Raw genomic sequence first — 16,428 nt, forward strand, 5'->3', positions numbered from 1 at the left:
TTTATTTATTCCCCTGGACCATGGAAATGCTTGATATAGGGCGAGTGAGTCTTTGTGGGTTAGCTGTCCTGTGAAAGCCATGGGGCAGCTGGCTCCTTGGAAACCTTCTGCCAGCTTCTTCAGGTTCTGCTTGGCAGTACTTGTGGGGAAAACGTGGCAAAATGGACTAGAGCTGTTGGCCTGGGAACAGGTTGAATGTTTGCAAGTTACAAATACACATTCAAAATAAATCTTTAGGCTTAAGAAAAAGCCCTGAAATTGAAATATTGTATGAAGTGATGACAAACAGAGATGTCTGTCAGTGGCCTTAGGACATTGTGCCTAGCACATGGAGACTTACGGTGTTCCAGGTGTTCACAGCTCCTCTAGCTTGAGGCTATTGTGTATCACTACATCTTCAGCTGAGCTGTTGTAATGCTGTGATTGGAACCTTGGAAGTGGTGTTTTGCTTTCAGTAGGAAAGTTCTCTGTGTACCAAAGAAACAAACAAGATTGTGAAAGAACAGAAGAATTGTGTATGAAAGGTACTCTTGGCTTGCTTAAATAGTGACATAGGATACCTTACGGAGACTTTGGATTTTAGCATGCTGTAACTTTCTTTATGATGTATTTATAGGAAGAAATCAGATCAATTGCTTCTTCCTTGGCTTTCTAAAACTGAAGTCATAGGCCTACATAATGCAGTTTTAATTTCTTTTGAGTTCCCTCTTATCTTTACTTTACCCAAAGATGTAATTCTTCCTGGTCTCATCTGAAGTATTTATGGTTTTGCAACTATTTAAAAAAAAAAAAAAAAAGAAAGAAAAAAAAAGAAAAAAATCCACCAAAGAAAAAGTTGAAAATCTGATTCTGTTCTTTTGGTTTTTTTTTCCTTCCCAGAAGTACACTGCCATTGGACTACTGGGCAGAGCTACTGATACATTAGATGCCACAGGAAAAGTAACTGAAGAAAAGCCTTATGGTAATGACAAATGAATCAATATGCTTGATGTTATTTGAAGGCATAAACGGACTATGTCATAGAAGAGTGGAAGAGATGTTTGGGGCTCTGTGAATTAAATTTAAATGTGAAATCAAACTAAGATTATTTCATCTTCAACTTCAGTGTTCATCTAATTCAGTCCAGCTTCATGCAATTATGTCCAGTGTGAGTGTTCATTTCTGTTGAGGAGAAAGAAAACAGTACAGGCAGTAGATTAAGAGGGAGAAAATAGAATTGAGCAGGACTGTGTCATTTTAAATCGTGAGCAGGCTGACAAATGGCATGCTGTGTCCAGTAAAACTTTCCTCTTTCAGTGTGTAGTCTCATGAGTCCTCTTTTAGTAACGCCCCTCACAGCCAGTGGAAGAATAAAGTACTCAGATCTTCCCTCCAGGATGTCTATTTAACTACAGACTTTGTGACATAAAATGAGGATGGCAGGATGGCATAAGCTTCCCCCTACATATGTTTACCTACCAAATCTTGCTCTTGCTTGCAGTCTGTGTCGTACCAACTTTAGTATATGAGATTTTCTGACCCACGGTGCAAGGGTTTAAGGGTTGAGGAGTGGAATACATAAGGAATACACAAGCATGATGAAAAAGGTGGCTTGTATTCTATTCCTCAACCACAGCCTCCTTTCTTCTGTTGTCCTTCTTTTTACACAAGGTGTACAAGCATGATTTTGTTGTCCAACTTAAACCCCATGAATCAATCCAAATTGCATTATTTGCTAGGCAGTGCTATTTAGAGATGTTGAATCATTTGCTTTTGTCTCAGGACTGAATTTCTCTCTGAGCTTCTAAAGAACTGAATGCCAGCATGGTATTAAGGATTTCTAATTGCCAACGTTTGCTGATGACTGGTAAATGCTTCCCTGGTATTTTCTAATTCTCAAAGTAGGATGCTGTAGCTCTGCTGCAACGAGTATTCATTGTAGAATGCTCACAAACTGTGGATTAACTTCTCAAGTAGATGAAGCCCCCATTGTCAATTAAAAAAAAAAAAAAAAATGCTATCAATCCCATGGAGAAGCTCAAAATCCGCTTTCACAAAAAGTATTGGCACTGGTGGGGCAATACAGTACAGACATGGCTTCCTTTTGCAGGAAGCAATGCTTATGAAATTTGTCTGTTGCATTCCTTATTCAAATCAGGTTCTAATTCTTCCTAAAGAAGAGTTAAAGAACACGTGTACTCCCTTTTCTCCATGCTACGTACGTATTTTACCTTTTCTTCCTTACTTACCTTCAAATAAAGCAGGTATTTCTCCAGTGCTTTCTCAAAGCAGCTTGGCTTTCTGGGTGACTCACTCACCCCTTATCTTAATTGCTACTACAGGAGCATACACAAAAGACATTTGAGGAAATTTTCAGCATTTCTTGACATCTGGATGGATCCTGGGAGATGCTGAGCATCTGCTAGGGAATGCAAACTCTGCAGTGCCAGCAGAATGCAAGGCTGGGACCTGGAGTAGGAGAGGGCAGTAAAACAGCCTGCAGGATGTGTAAACCTCCTCTGGAATGATTCCACTGGACCCAAAGAATAAAGTGCCTGAAGAAAGTTGCCTCCTATGAGAAAGTGTCAGATTGTAGTCCTCAAGGTGACTCTAGGCAGCACTTGGATAGCTAACTGCTGTGTGCTAAGTTCACAGTGAAGAATGTGTTGGAGAGAACTGCTTGGGCTTAATCCTTCCTGGACTTCTATGGTTTTTGTTTGCTTTTTTAGCAGAGAGAGAACTTGTATTATCACATGAGATTTACTTAAGGCTTCATGCTGCTCCCAGGCTCTCAGTTGCTGACTTTGGAAGCAGCAAGGGTTTAGTGTTTTTCTCTGATACTTTCTTAGGAACTGTAGTGTTTGTAGCCTTTCTGTAACTACAAACAGGAACGTTCATTCTGAAACTTGCTTCCTCCCAGCTGCTCACAGACTGTATCCAGATTTGGGGAACAGAACTCCTCAGGGTTTTCTCCATGTTTCTGCTGATTATGCTACTCAAGCTTTAAAATGCTGTCCTTTCAGCATTCTGCTTGTCTGTTTGCAATTAGTTGCTGCCAGATTGAACTGAGGCCAGCTGCTGTAGTTTCCTTGGACAGTCGTGGCTAATTCTTCTGGCTTTGTGTTCTTCTTCAGTAGGGCTTGTTAGCAAGCACAGGGCGAGATCGCCCTGCAGTGGGGGCTTCATGAGGCTGTGGCACCTCTTGGTTTGGTAACTTCTATAGCTTTCTATGTGTTTACAACAGGAAAACATTTCTACGGTCATCAGCACCAAAAGCACTGCTGTTCTTGAAAATTTTCATCTTAGGAGCCAAAGCATTCTGGATGTTTTTAGGATATTGGAGGAGTTTTGGGTGCTGGTAGAATCACAGGGGATGTTCCAGTGGAAGAAACAGTCTGTGTAGATGACACGTAACCCCACTGTTGGTGTAAGAGGTTTAGGAAGAAATTTAGAAAATAATGATGAATTAAATGTGTTTCACACAGAGCATCTGTAGCTGTTTTGTTTGAAGCTAGGGCTGTCATTACCCCTGGGAAAGGGGTGCAGTTATCCCGTGGGACAAACTTAGTCCTGAATCAGGGCAACAGTCCCTTAACCTCCTCTGAAAGGACAGATTGCTGCTACTTCAGTCCAGCTTTTAGCAAACCTTGTGTTCTGGGATGTGGCAGATGAGGATATTTGGCATTTGTAATCAGTGTAGTGGGGAGGGTGGGCTTATTCTTGGTAGCGGGAATGACTGGGATCTGTGCCAGGTAAGTACTGCAGAAACCTCTCTACCCCTTGCTCTGAGAGTAGAGAAGGGAAGTCCCACAGGAGAGAAACTTTGGGAACAGCGGAAACTATTAATTCTTTATGGATGTGCTTATATTCCATGCTTAACAGAGGGCTGAGTCACAATGTTGCTCTAAACTTGCTGCAGAGAGGAGCTGTTAACTTGCTAAACTCAAGCCTGAGACCAGGGAAGGGAGAGCTGGGGGCACAGGGCCAGAAGGGAGATATCTCTGCTGAGCAGGAGTGAATTCCCTCCTACCTGTATGGTGGATACAAGGAGAGTGGGAGCTGGAAGGCACTAAAGGAGTTGGCTTGCAGTGTATCTCTGTCCCCTGCTTAGCCATGAGTCCAGACTGGTGCCTGGGACAAACACACAATTTATACCAGTTTAGACACAGTGCAATTGTTTGTTTGGGTCTGGATTAATGGAGTATTCATCGGTGTCAGGTTGCTGGGTAAAAACTCTACCAGCTTGCTGTAGGGAAGAGCAAGAATCCAGCACAGCCCTTAGCACAAAGGCAATGCATGCTGGAGTAGAAAAAATAAAAACAATACATTTTCAGAGTTGAATTCTGACCACCTTAAGCCGTGATGTATCACAAAAAACAAACATGACTTATTCTATATCTCAACAAACTCATCTGTAAATATTTAGTTTGATAACACACTGCACAGCTTTGTAAATGGCTTTATGCATCATTCCTCACATGGGGATTTCTTTTTCTTTAGACATTAAATACTAAAGTCTAGCCTGAAACTGTGGAGTTTGCAAGAAGACTGACAGGATCACAGGCATCAAGTTGAGTCAAGCTAACTTTTCTCTGTGACTTTGTTGTGATACATTGCTAAACTACAGTAACGCAATCAGATTGAACTGATGGTGTAAGAGGCCCTTCAGAAGAAGATCCAGACTTAATGCGCAAGCAGTTCTGTCATTTCTGCTCCATGTTCTGTTGCATGTTGTTCTCTCTCAGCATCCCTGGTTGACTTGTGCGCCTTGCAGACTTGCTGTTAAAAACACTTCTGGAGACAGTGGTACTGCTTAGGCACAACAGGTGCTCCCATGGCTGCAAAATGTGCATTGTGGAAAGGAGGCGCTACATTGCCATCTTCAAAAGTTTGTGTGAAAGAAACCTCTTCCTTCTTATTTTCAGCATGAAGGACATCAGTTTTGTAAGGGCTGCAAGTGCAGCTCTTCTCCAGAACAAGTTGATTTCAATTATATGCTAGGGTGCTGTTGGCTTAGGGTGATACTAATAAAATATAACTTATGAGGCAGAAGACTAAATAGTTACCGACGTGCGTATTATTACAGATCTCACGTACAAAAACAATGTACAAAAGTGCAAATACATTCTAAACAAATTAGGGATTGATGTCATCTCTACTGAATAGTGTTTCAGAAGACCAGTGCAACCAGCTACTTTACTTCAATTGTAGCCTTCTAATAAAGGTGGGGCAGGGTGTGTATGTGTACCATCAAGAGAACAAATTTCTAAAAGTCATTACTTTCTCGTACAGGATATCTTCAGTACAGCTGACTTGCCTTTATGTAACAATACCTTTGTGAGCATCTACAAGTTAGATGTTTGATAGAGGAATTTAATGTGGTGTTCCAAGATGCAGTCTTTTTCTTGCTGGCAAAAAATAAGTGCAATGCTTTTGTTCTCCAATAACCTGTTGTATTTTTTCCCCGTGCTTAGGCACTCTTAAAGAGAAGTTACCAAGGCCAGATGAGCATTTTATTCTTCTCAGACCCTTAGCAAGGGTTAGGATAGCACAAGATTTGTAATTTTTGTGTAGTTCCTAAGAAAAATTAGTTGTTAGTCCTGATGGAGAGAAATTGCATAGCAGAACTATGTATGTAGGGATTTCTGCCCTTCTGAATGCGTCCAGACTGTCTTAATCACCCTGGACTGTTTGTTCCATCTTGTGCTAATTCACACTCCTACCTAAATTCTGTTTATCTTTCTTCGGCATTGTTCATCCAATCTAAATTCAGACAAGGGGTACCAGTTTTTATCTGTTTGTAAAACATGAGGATTAGTGCAATGTGAATAACCATTGTTAACACTTTTTTTTTTTTTTGACAGACCAAGTAACAAAATCAGATCTTGAGAATGTGCTGCAGAAGTTCACAGGGGACATAATGCAGGTTCCTCCACTGTAAGTTCCACAACATTCTGAATTCTCAGCTGTTGGAACTTGCCAACAGGAGTTGGTTATGGCAGAAATAAAGTAGAGACGTTTTGGCAAGGAGGTAGAGGCAATGTAGACTTATAAGTTTAACATTTGCAACTGCAGATCGTGCTGCTTTGACCATCCAGCTCAAATGGCAACCTGGAGTTTGTTTTGTTGATAAAGTAGAGTAGTAGTCTTAAGCAGCTCTTACAGGACTGGGGGGGATTCTGTCCTGTCTTCCATTTAGAAGAGAAAGCCTCAAGAATTTAATTTTAATTACAGAATAGGGGAGAGGCTTACTAACGTCGGCTTGGAAGTTCCTTAAATGTCTTCAAATTAGTTTTCTGAATACTTAGAGTAGGAATAAATTGTTAGTGATTTAAACTTCCTTAGCTTTACAGTTTTCTTCTAGTCAGGTGAGCCATGGTAACTGGCAGTATGCAAGTGCTTAGCTTGTGACAGATGGCTTTCATGGTGATTTAAACTAATGTGCTTTCCTCTGCATTTGCATTGGCTTGCTTAGTGTGGCTCCACTGTGAGCCTTGTAAGGTCAGCAATTCAGTAGGTGTTCTGTTTCTGTGACCTTTTCAAATTACCTTCCAGTAATTTGAGCAAGATCATTTTTGATTTTGTTATAGTTGTCTTTCTGTCAGGGCCAAAGTGGGAGCTTTGGATAAAATTTAACATTATGAATGAAATTAATTGATTAAGCTTTTGTTCTAAACACCCTGAAACAAGGCTACATAACCTGACAGCTGCTGTTCAGGGAAGACCCTGGTCTGAGTAAAGTTGAAAGGCAGAATTACAGGTGTTGCCTGAGCAATGCCCGGTGCTCACCCCAACACAGCACTGAAGCAGCATGTCCTGTGGACTTCTGAATGATGGAATGCTAGAGGCAGCTGCAAGCATTGTACCTCTTACAGCAACTCTTTGCTTTCATAAACTGCAAGCTGAGTGATGAAACACTTAAATCTGAGCAAGAAGAGGTAATTTGAGGACCGTCTCTTGTTTTCCAGGGTACATAACTACTGGTGAATAAGATTGTTTTGTGTCCAAGAGATTTCAGTAGTACTTGCTAGGTTTTATGTTTTTGTGTGGGAGCACGTAGAGAGGATTAGAAGAGTAAGTGTATGCTGTTGTGGTACAATATTAACAGGAGGGGAAGCTTGTTCTTTTACAACCGGGTGATGTGTTTTTCATGCTCTATCTGATCAGCTATTCTGCTTTGAAGAAGGATGGAGAAAGGCTATCAACTCTAATGAAGAGAGGAGAAGCAGTAGAAGCAAAGCCTGCTCGGCCAGTAAGAGTGTACAGCCTCTCTCTCCAACAGTTCCAGCCACCACTGTTCACACTGGGTAAAGGCCAAAGATTATTACATAGGGTGATGCTACCAGCTTGTTTGTTAGTGCTTATTTACGCTCAGAATGGGACTAAGATATTGAAATGGGTTTCGTTTCCCTCATCTACTTATTTTGGTGTGAGCCTGTGTGCAAAGACTTTCACTTTGCCGTAAAAGCACCATATTTTGGTTTTAAGTTAAGCTGATTATTTGTAATCTTTCTGTGAGGGAAAATTCTGAGAGGCTGGTCAGCGGATTATTTGCATCTGTCCATGATTTTGCAACCTCCAGCTCACCACTCCTTTCTAAGGTCCGCTGACTTCACCTGACCCATACTTTTGCCTTGATGTCCAGAGCTGTTGGCATCTCTCCCTGTGTATCAGGGGTCCAGTAGCAGCAATTGTCAGGGCTTTTTCTAGTTTGCATTGCCAGGATCTTACACTTTCTTCTATCATACATTAAGAAGCACATTAATAAATCAAAGATCCTGTTGTAAATGTTTTATGCTACTGAGGTCTGGATAATCGTTTGCAGTGAGGTACTACCTGGTTGACCTGCAATCCTCTATTGGACCACATTGTATATGGTGAGCTGATTTGAGTGACAGATCTCAGTGCTGTGTTACTTCAGGCCTTACTTTCTGGTTGGGTGACCAGAAGCTGATCACTGGCAGGAGGGGAAGTTAAAGGGGAATTTTGAAATGTCAGCAGCTTTCATTGGAGCTGCCCAAGTGCAGTATCTTAAAAGCATTTCCTCAAATAACTTGGTTTCATCATTAGAAATATGAAATGACCTTCTGAAACCTTAAAAATGAATAGAACTGAAGCATTTTTAACATACCACAGCAAGTACTTAATTTCTAGCGAGTTAGTTCAGTTGCCATTGTATTTGCCTTCCCTCCTGTCTGGCTTAGCAATCTCACCCGCACATATGTTACAGGATGAATAATTGATGTTGCATCCTATAAATATTTTATCACTGGGTTGTTTGCTCAGTGCATTTTTACATTTGTCTGGGAGCACGGTCTCTATGTGAAGCAGATTTCACATTCTGCTGGCGGTTTACCATGTCACCATTAATGTTCCAGATGTCGAATGTGGCGGTGGCTTTTATGTCAGGAGCCTGGTCAGTGACATTGGCAAAGGTGGGTATGAGGAGATAAAGAAAGTGATGGTTTTCAGAAGTAATGTGTCTGCTTATAGAAAACTCTTGCCATTTTGTTTTGGTGTCCAGCCAACAAACTTAGGTAGTTTTGCAGCTTTGTGTTGCTACCACTTGCTTTTAATACTAGAGCATGTTCATTAGGAGCATGAAGGAATGAAGCCTAAACAATTGCTAAAGAACTCTGGGGGTTGGGGGGATAAAAATGGAGTGAGGAATAGCACTGAGCAAGAAAATGCAAGGCAAGGTGGGATTTTTTTTTTTTCCTCCATATGTTAAAGCTAACTCAGATTAAGGGTGAGAAGAAGCAGAAGAAAGATTCTGCCTTTTTAAACATTATTCATCACATTTTGAAAACAGATTGCACAGAACATTACCATGCACATAATAAACCCTGTCTGTTGGAAAGTCTTCTTCACTTGTGATTATTTTTTTTCTAGTGTTTTCTTTTTCCTTCCCTTGTACTGTGAATGATGTTGCTTTCCCACAGGATTATTTGTCTTGCGTCCTATATTTATCAAACTGCATGATGGAGAACAGATAGTCCATTTCAGTATTTTTTATTAAGTGATACATTTGCAGACCAAAAAACAAGCGATATGAGAGTATCCTGTGAATTTCAATGTTATTGCTTGTGCTTAAGGAAGTCAAAGATTCTCCTGCTATAGCCTCCTGTGTATAGTGGATTGTGTTTAGTCACTTAAAAAGCACACCAAGATAAAAATCTCTTCCCAGCTGGCTCTTTTTCGAACTATGAAATGCAGGAAAAATCCTTCTGCCCTCTGAAAGTGTGGACAGGAATATTTTAGTACACCTTTATACTATGGAGTCAGCTCCAGCTGCTCTTATCTTTGGTAACTCCTCATTATGTAATTATGTCCTATGTGTATTTAACCCATCAGAGGATCTGTTTAAATTTCGAATGTTTCCATATCTTAGTTTATATTATCTTGGAGAGTGTCACAGGTATAAGAATCCCAGAATTCTTCTTGAAGGCAGAAATGCTGAGACCTCTAAGTACAAGGGAAATCAGCACATAGTCCTCACAGTAGCTTGTGAATATATAATGTGCTGCCTTTATTTTATGTCATTATTTTTCTTTCTGATTTAAATCTGGAAAACTTCCTGACAACTTTCTGTCAGATTTTGAACTCTTACTACACTGAAGGTCTACTAAAATCAAAGGAATTCCTTGCCTCAGATTTACAAAGATGTTAATGAGTGATGAATGTTCATTTCAAACTAAGCAGAGCAACGCAGAAAGCTACATATAGAAAAATAAGTGAGTTAAATTTGACCATGCATTTCTTATAAATTCTTGTTTCTCCTGTACTGTAGAACTTTCAACCTGTGCCAGCATACAGGAGCTGACCCGAACCAAACACGGACCGTTTACGCTGGAGGAGCACGCACTTCATGAAGACAGATGGACAATTGATGAAATTGCACGATCCTTAGAGCATTGCATGTCTCTTTTCCCAGGAGAGCAATCTCATAAAAAATTTAAGACAGAGCTTCCTGCAGAAACTGCTGTGAGCCGTGAAGATAAGTGATAAGTTGGGTCAAGGAAAAAGACTGAATGATTGAGACGTTTTTAGATTGGATTGGGATTGTCTTGCCTTTTGTAGAAATTTACAGGTCTGTGTTGGGAGGGTGACAAAATGCAGTGCAAGACAAATGGTTCTTTTGTTTTCTGGGGCTAGAACATGCACTGAAAACATCCAGTGCCTGCTGCTTCATGATCTGTTTATTTCCCTCATTACATTGTGTAAATTGTTCTGCGCTGATGTCAAGTCTGCATAAACTTTTAAAGAACTTGTAGGGTGCCCTACAGCTGTTGTTACTAATTCTTCAATAAAAAATTACAAACCTTAGGATTTACTGAATGTGCTCCAAAGAAAAATTCTTTTTTACCTTGACAGATGCTTCCAAACACTGAAGTGCCATAGTGACAGGACTTTCATAGCTGCAAGGGTATATGAATGCAGAGTGGCAATTTGTTTTCTTGAAATCCATTTTGGAAAGTGCCCACTTTACTGTAGTTTTTGCTATGCAGATTGTTCTTTCAGTCAAATGTTATCCAGAATGCATTAAACCTAAATGCTGATGTTTCAGGCGAGGTCTGAAATGGTATTGTAAGTGAATAGTTTATAAATTCAAAGAGTCTGTAAAGGTAATTGTTATGTAACTAGTGCTCTGAAAGGTGCATTCATCATTACAGGTATATATATCCTATTCTGGTATGATATCCTAAATGTTGATGATCTGTCATTTCAAGTCTAGTCAACTGCTTTGTCTTTCATAGGGCTTTGAGAGTTGAATTCTGCAGAGCGTGACTCGAAGCTGTGTGGGCAGCAGCAGGGTCCAACATGGAGAGTCTTTGCTGAAACCATGTTAGTTTGCTGGGGCAGTGAGTGCCTGTTCAATAGTTCGCATATTCAACAGAATTTGATTGCACTGATAATTTCTCAGTGCCGCTTCTCTAGAGGTTTGCAGAATGACTAAGAGTAAGGGCTGCTGGTGCTGAAAAGCACCCAGATTCTTTCTGGCTGTGTACCAGACTGTCCAAACAGGGCTTTCATATTTGTCCCCATTCAATAGTCTAGTAGCACATCTACTTTCCTTTTGCTAAAACTATTCCTTTTGTTCATTGTGACATGTATGACATGAGTATCTGAAAGAAAGCCCTGCATTTTAAGTAGTCACTGAATTGCCAAACAAGAGGAGTGGAGTGGCTGCAGTTCCATGATGCTCGCTGGCCAGGTGGTCTGCTGAGGCTTTGTAAAACTCCTACAATATCAACATCAGTTTTGGTTCTGGGATACAGCTACTGGGTTCTCTTACTCTAGTGACTGAAGCGGGAAGGCAACAGAAGTTAGATCTTGTGGGCATATCTTTCACAGATGTGAAACTTTGATTTAATGACTGTGTTACTCATCTTGCTGCTTTCTGTGGTAAGCTGTCTCAATGGCTAATTACCTGCCTTGTATGAAAGAAGTGACATTTTAGTCCCAGTTAGAAAATCCACACACCACGTTTTACATCTCTGCACCTTACATAGTGCAGCTTTCTCTATGTGCTGGTATTATGTGAAATGAAGTTCAAACTTTGCTTTCAACTTCAGAAAAGAAGTAAATATCCTAAAGTTTTTATTGCAGAATACCTTTTGAGACAACTGTAGTTTTTATTTGTTTGCTATAAAATAAGGAACTCAAGTCTCTGCAAGATTAATGAAGCCTCTTTTGATTGTTCTTGGAGGAGGATAGAGCTTATCTTGTGTTGTCCAGTAAACAGTTTTCTTCTTTTATGTATTCTTATAAAGAACTTAAGGGAAACATTGAAAATGCTGCACACACACCACAGCTTTGGAGCACTGCAGCAGCACCTGCTTTATGTAGAATGTGGATGAAGTAACTGTTATAAAAAAAATCCTGATATGAGAAATGGAAGAAGAGTTGTACTAAGACAGCAGGATGATTCTGGGTGTTTCTTTTATGGATTCTTTTTGGTACTTTGGGTAGGAACAGAGAAGAAAAATTGTTTTCAAGAAACAAGTGCTTAGAACTTTGTATCGAATTAATGAACAGTTTATTTCCAGGTGAATTGTGTTATATTATGGAAGCTATTTCACTTACAGCTTGACTAGAGAGTATGCTTGGTTGTACTGAAAATGGCAGATAGCATGCATTGTGATGTCAGACGTAAGTAAGATAGCTGTGTTTAGACAGTACATGGCATAAAACCATGAGCAAGTAATGTAATAAAAGCTTATTTTGTGACCAGAGGTGAGTATCAGACCTGTTCCGGCCCTAAACAGTTGAGATTCTTCCCATTGTCTTTCCTGGGTGCTCAACCTCACAAATGTGCTCTTTCCTGAGTAACTCTATGCTTTGAGTGATTAGGCCCAATGAGTGGTAGGGAGGCCACTGAAAATTAAACAAATAGCTTTTTTTAGATGTGTTTTAATGAGTGTATAACCCTGTATCTTGAAACTTTCCAGATCTGAAAGTGTTGTGTTCCCATGGGAACCTAGGGAAATATTCTCTCATTTTAACTCCTTATTAAGATGCACGTCCCTGAGATATCAGCCTTAGGAACTGTGATCCATGGGAAGACTTAAGCTTTCCCAGAAGGAAATCACAGATCTTGTTTACTGATGATCATGATGTCTGAAGATTAAGGGCTATTTAAATGAGAGGAAAAGTGCAGATATGGTTTTTCTGAGACAAGTAGAAAAGTTGGTACCAAGTGCCCAGCTGAGAGTACTTTATGTACAAAGGTTAGTTAGGAATTATATGCTGTTCTGGCCATAAAATATGCATGTCTCTGTGATTTACTACTGAAGTACTTCAGTGATGCAGAGTTGAGGATTTGTGTCATTTTAATGAGCATTGTTCATGGAGAAAATTCTGTTTAAAAAAAAAATATATATATATATATCTCCTGTGTTGTTTTAACATAAATATTTTCCCTCTTGAGTTTGGATTCGTGATCTTTAATCCATGGCATTATGCTCCTTTAGTCTGGCCTTGTCTCTGCTGCCAGTGCTGGTGCTGCTTCGATGAGACTGACAATGGCTTTGTCATTTATCTCCTCCTAATGTCCCTGCTGGGCAAGGTCTCTTTCTTCCTGCTTTAAATGGTAGTTTTTCTGTGTGCTTCATATTATTTTTCTGCTGCCAGCATGCTGAGCATTTTTTAAATGTTTTTAAGTAAAATCGATAGGATCTTTCTTTTTACATATATTTATCAAGCAAGAGCCATTAGTGAAATATTTTAGGAGCGCCTTCATCAATAACTAACATTTAGCATCTTGCCCTGCAGAACTGGTTTTGATTTATATGTTTATTAGAAGAAAATTAAGTCAAACAACTTTGAATCGCTCACCAGATTTTGGAATTTTTTTTTTTTTTTGGTGTAATAAATGGTCAAGTTGCTATTGTGGTCGTGAATGGCTCTAAGAATTTAATGGCTGGGATCATTCTTGGGTTGCTTGGTGGAGTTGAGGGATTGGTTGGCAACAGTATTTCTTTTATTAAAAAGCATTAGGGAAATAAAAGCAAGGTGCATGTGTGTGTGGGAGTGTAACACCACAGGAGGGATGTCCTGTGGACTCTGAATGGATTCAGCCCATCTGTGGGCAAAATTGCTGTCCCTATTAACCATCAGACATTGTTTCTAATTTGCTTCTTTGTGAGACCTGCTTAAGGAAATCACCAATACTTAGGAGCACATCAGACAAGCAGGGTTATCACCTGAATGCTTATGCCCTCATTCGGAGCTGTGAGATTGCCCATTTTTCTTACTGTCTTTGAGGTCAGCCACAGGTTCAGACAGGTGTCCAGCAGGCACAGCAAGATGGTGGTAATTGGCAGCGGGTGATTTCAGTGCTTGGGATAAGAAATGCTTTCTGAAAACACAGAGCTGCGTTGCATGAAGGAAACCTTACTTTTTCCAGACCTCTTTTTGAAAATGTGCTGGGGACACTGCAATGTCTCAGATAATCTGTTAACATAGGATGCCAGAGGAAAGCCTGGAAGAAGTGGGGTCAAATCAAATCAGCATCCTCTCCCTAACTTTTCCACATGGCTTTGCTTTCTGTGTTGTGAGCTGTAAAACAACGCAGTGATGCTAGTAAAGGGCATATGTGGCTTGTTCCATAAGACATTAGTAACTGAGAGTGGGAGTAGAAATGAGGCAATAGAATTGGTAGCACAAACACACACGTCTCTGCAGCTTACAAAATAGCCTTCTTACCAGATTTGTTTGTCTTAGGTTACAGCTTGGTGCCTGGCTTTCCTATTTGCATCCCATTAATTCATCTGCTGCTTGAAACATTCACCCTAAAATGCTCTTGTCCTCTCTTGAGTTCTTTTCCAGGTACAAGAGGACAGTGGAAAAGCGTGGAGTAAAGATGCTTAGGGGAGAGAAGGGACAAGAAAAAACTGGTAACAAAGTAGAGCTGAAAATGAAGAGGTCTTTTTGACCCATTCCTGACGCTGTTCTTTTCCTAAGAAAGACATAGTCCTGGATGCTTCAGTGCTCTTTCTCAGGGACATAGGATTATTTTTGATCTTTCAGAATTAAGTACTTCAAAGTCAGATCTGCAGCTGAGTGTATGCATTAAAAACAAAATGCATCATTTCACAGATGTCAGACTACTTTTAGTGGCTTCAGAGCATAATTTTATAGTTCACATAGGAGGGGGGGTCTAGAAGAGGAATAACAAGAGGTGAACGCATATTTCAGTTGTTACGTTTTGAAGTAGATGAACTCATTTTAGGCAATCATGAAAGAAGATATATTAAGTATTATAAAGTAAGAAAGGTAAGGAGAGGATGCCATTTTTACTAGGTTTCTTTAAGCACATAAAGCAATTAGCTTAAATACATCATTTCAGAGCTTAAGAAGCTTTTAGGTAGAAATGCATAATAGAGGTTGTTACTGTATACTGATGTGAGAGAAGCATTTATTTTCACTTCAGCAGTTGAAAAGATAGCTTTCTATGATGCCCTTCAAAAGGCAGCAACATTTCACTGTTTTTGTTTTGCTTATGTTGAATTGCAGTAAATCTCAACACGGCTTATTCTTTGGTGAGCAGTATGTCAACACTGAGTCCCTGTCTGCAGCTGGCTTTCTTTGGGGTCAACAAAACCATTTCAAGTCCTGCAGGTACAGAATATGCATTTGCAGTGTAAATGGAACATTGTGTACAAACACTAAATATGCTTAAAAAAACCAGGAATAATACTCTGTAATCTTTGCTATGCAGATTGCTCTTTCAGTAAACTGCTACACAAAATGCATGAAGGCTAGCTGCTGCTGCACTGCTTTGTATATAGTTCCTTCTTAGCTTTATACTCTCACTTGAACAAAGGGCACTGGCAGACTGTTGGTTTCTTGTCAGGGTGATTAATTTCACCTAGCTGCTCATTCACAGAGTGACTGCTGCCTTTAACCATTGCGTTTGCCCACTGTGATGTCCTTAGCACAGTGTCTGCCCCTCTGCCAGCAGAAACGAATGCATATCTTCTCCTCTGTCCCACCTGTGGGCCTTCTCATGGACTGTCACAGCGATGTGCAGTGCTGGTGTGGTGTCTTTGTGCAGGTAGGTGAGATGAGTAACGAGATGCCCGTGTGTCTCCTGGTGGTGCTCAGCCACCTCTGGCAAAGGCAAAGCAGGCAGCGTTGTGGCAGTGCTCTGTACTGCAAAGGGTCAGCAGGGTGTGTAAGAGAAGTAGGTAACTTAAAGCACATGGTGTTTCACTTGGTTTCAGTGAGACGACTCCTGCCTCGCTTCAGTAAGTTACATACGTTATTACTCACTGAATTATGTATTTAATTTTCACTTTTTCACCTTTTTTTTTGGTGAAATACAAACAAATGGGTTGAAAAATGGTATTTCTTTTTGCAGGGGGAAAAGGAGAATAAATATTAATGATGTGGCACATTACTTAGAGTTGTTCTGCATCTGATGAATATGTAACAGTTCTATTTTCTACTTAAAACTTAAAAATTGTCAGAATAGAATTAGTGTTACATCTTATGTGTTTATCTAGGAAATGTATTTGTTTCTCTAGAGACTGCTATTAAAAGCTGTGCAGAATGAATAAACCTGTTTGAGTGTGTTATGATTTGTTTCTAGGGCCAGGAATGTATAACTTTTGCTGAATTGTGTAGAGTTGCCTTGCACCAGTTTTGTTGGTTCTCTGTTACACTGAGGATATTGTTTACTACTGGAAGGAATAACATGTTCATACAGCTAGAGCTGGCGTTCAGCTGTTTTATCAGTGGAAACAGCAGAACTAATCCTCACTCTTTTTTTGGCACTCTGGTCAAATGTAGTTGAATATTTTGGGAAGCTCAGTTAATACAGCATTTGGTTATTTCCTGGCAACCTGTGAGTGCTTGCAGATCTGTGGATAAAGCACAACAGGTAACCAGAACTCCCACTCCTGTGTGTGCTTCTGCAGAAGTCAGGAGGGATCCCCACAGATT

The 16,428-nt window shown here is 40.1% G+C and overlaps 1 protein-coding gene across 2 annotated transcripts in view; it reads left to right on the top strand.

Moving 5' to 3' along the window:
- The window catches only part of TRUB1 (TruB pseudouridine synthase family member 1), a 32,469-nt gene extending 16,425 nt beyond the window's left edge, over positions 1 to 16,044 (top strand). Inside the window, exons 4-8 of one of the 2 annotated variants that reach the window (XM_031597424.2) lie at positions 880 to 961; positions 5,844 to 5,916; positions 7,147 to 7,286; positions 8,358 to 8,414; positions 9,770 to 16,044. In XM_031597424.2, the coding sequence (XP_031453284.1) occupies positions 880 to 961; positions 5,844 to 5,916; positions 7,147 to 7,286; positions 8,358 to 8,414; positions 9,770 to 9,984 (567 nt within the window). In that variant the 3' untranslated portion in view covers positions 9,985 to 16,044. The remainder of the gene's footprint in view (positions 1 to 879; positions 962 to 5,843; positions 5,917 to 7,146; positions 7,287 to 8,357; positions 8,415 to 9,769) is intronic. The other variant, XM_031597425.2, reaches the window with a different exon arrangement.
- Positions 16,045 to 16,428: the final 384 nt, after the last annotated feature.

Source organism: Phasianus colchicus, chromosome 8 (genome assembly GCF_987193195.1).
Source record: "Phasianus colchicus chromosome 8, bPhaCol1.hap1.1, whole genome shotgun sequence".
In the NCBI taxonomy this organism is placed as follows: Eukaryota; Metazoa; Chordata; class Aves; order Galliformes; family Phasianidae; genus Phasianus; species Phasianus colchicus.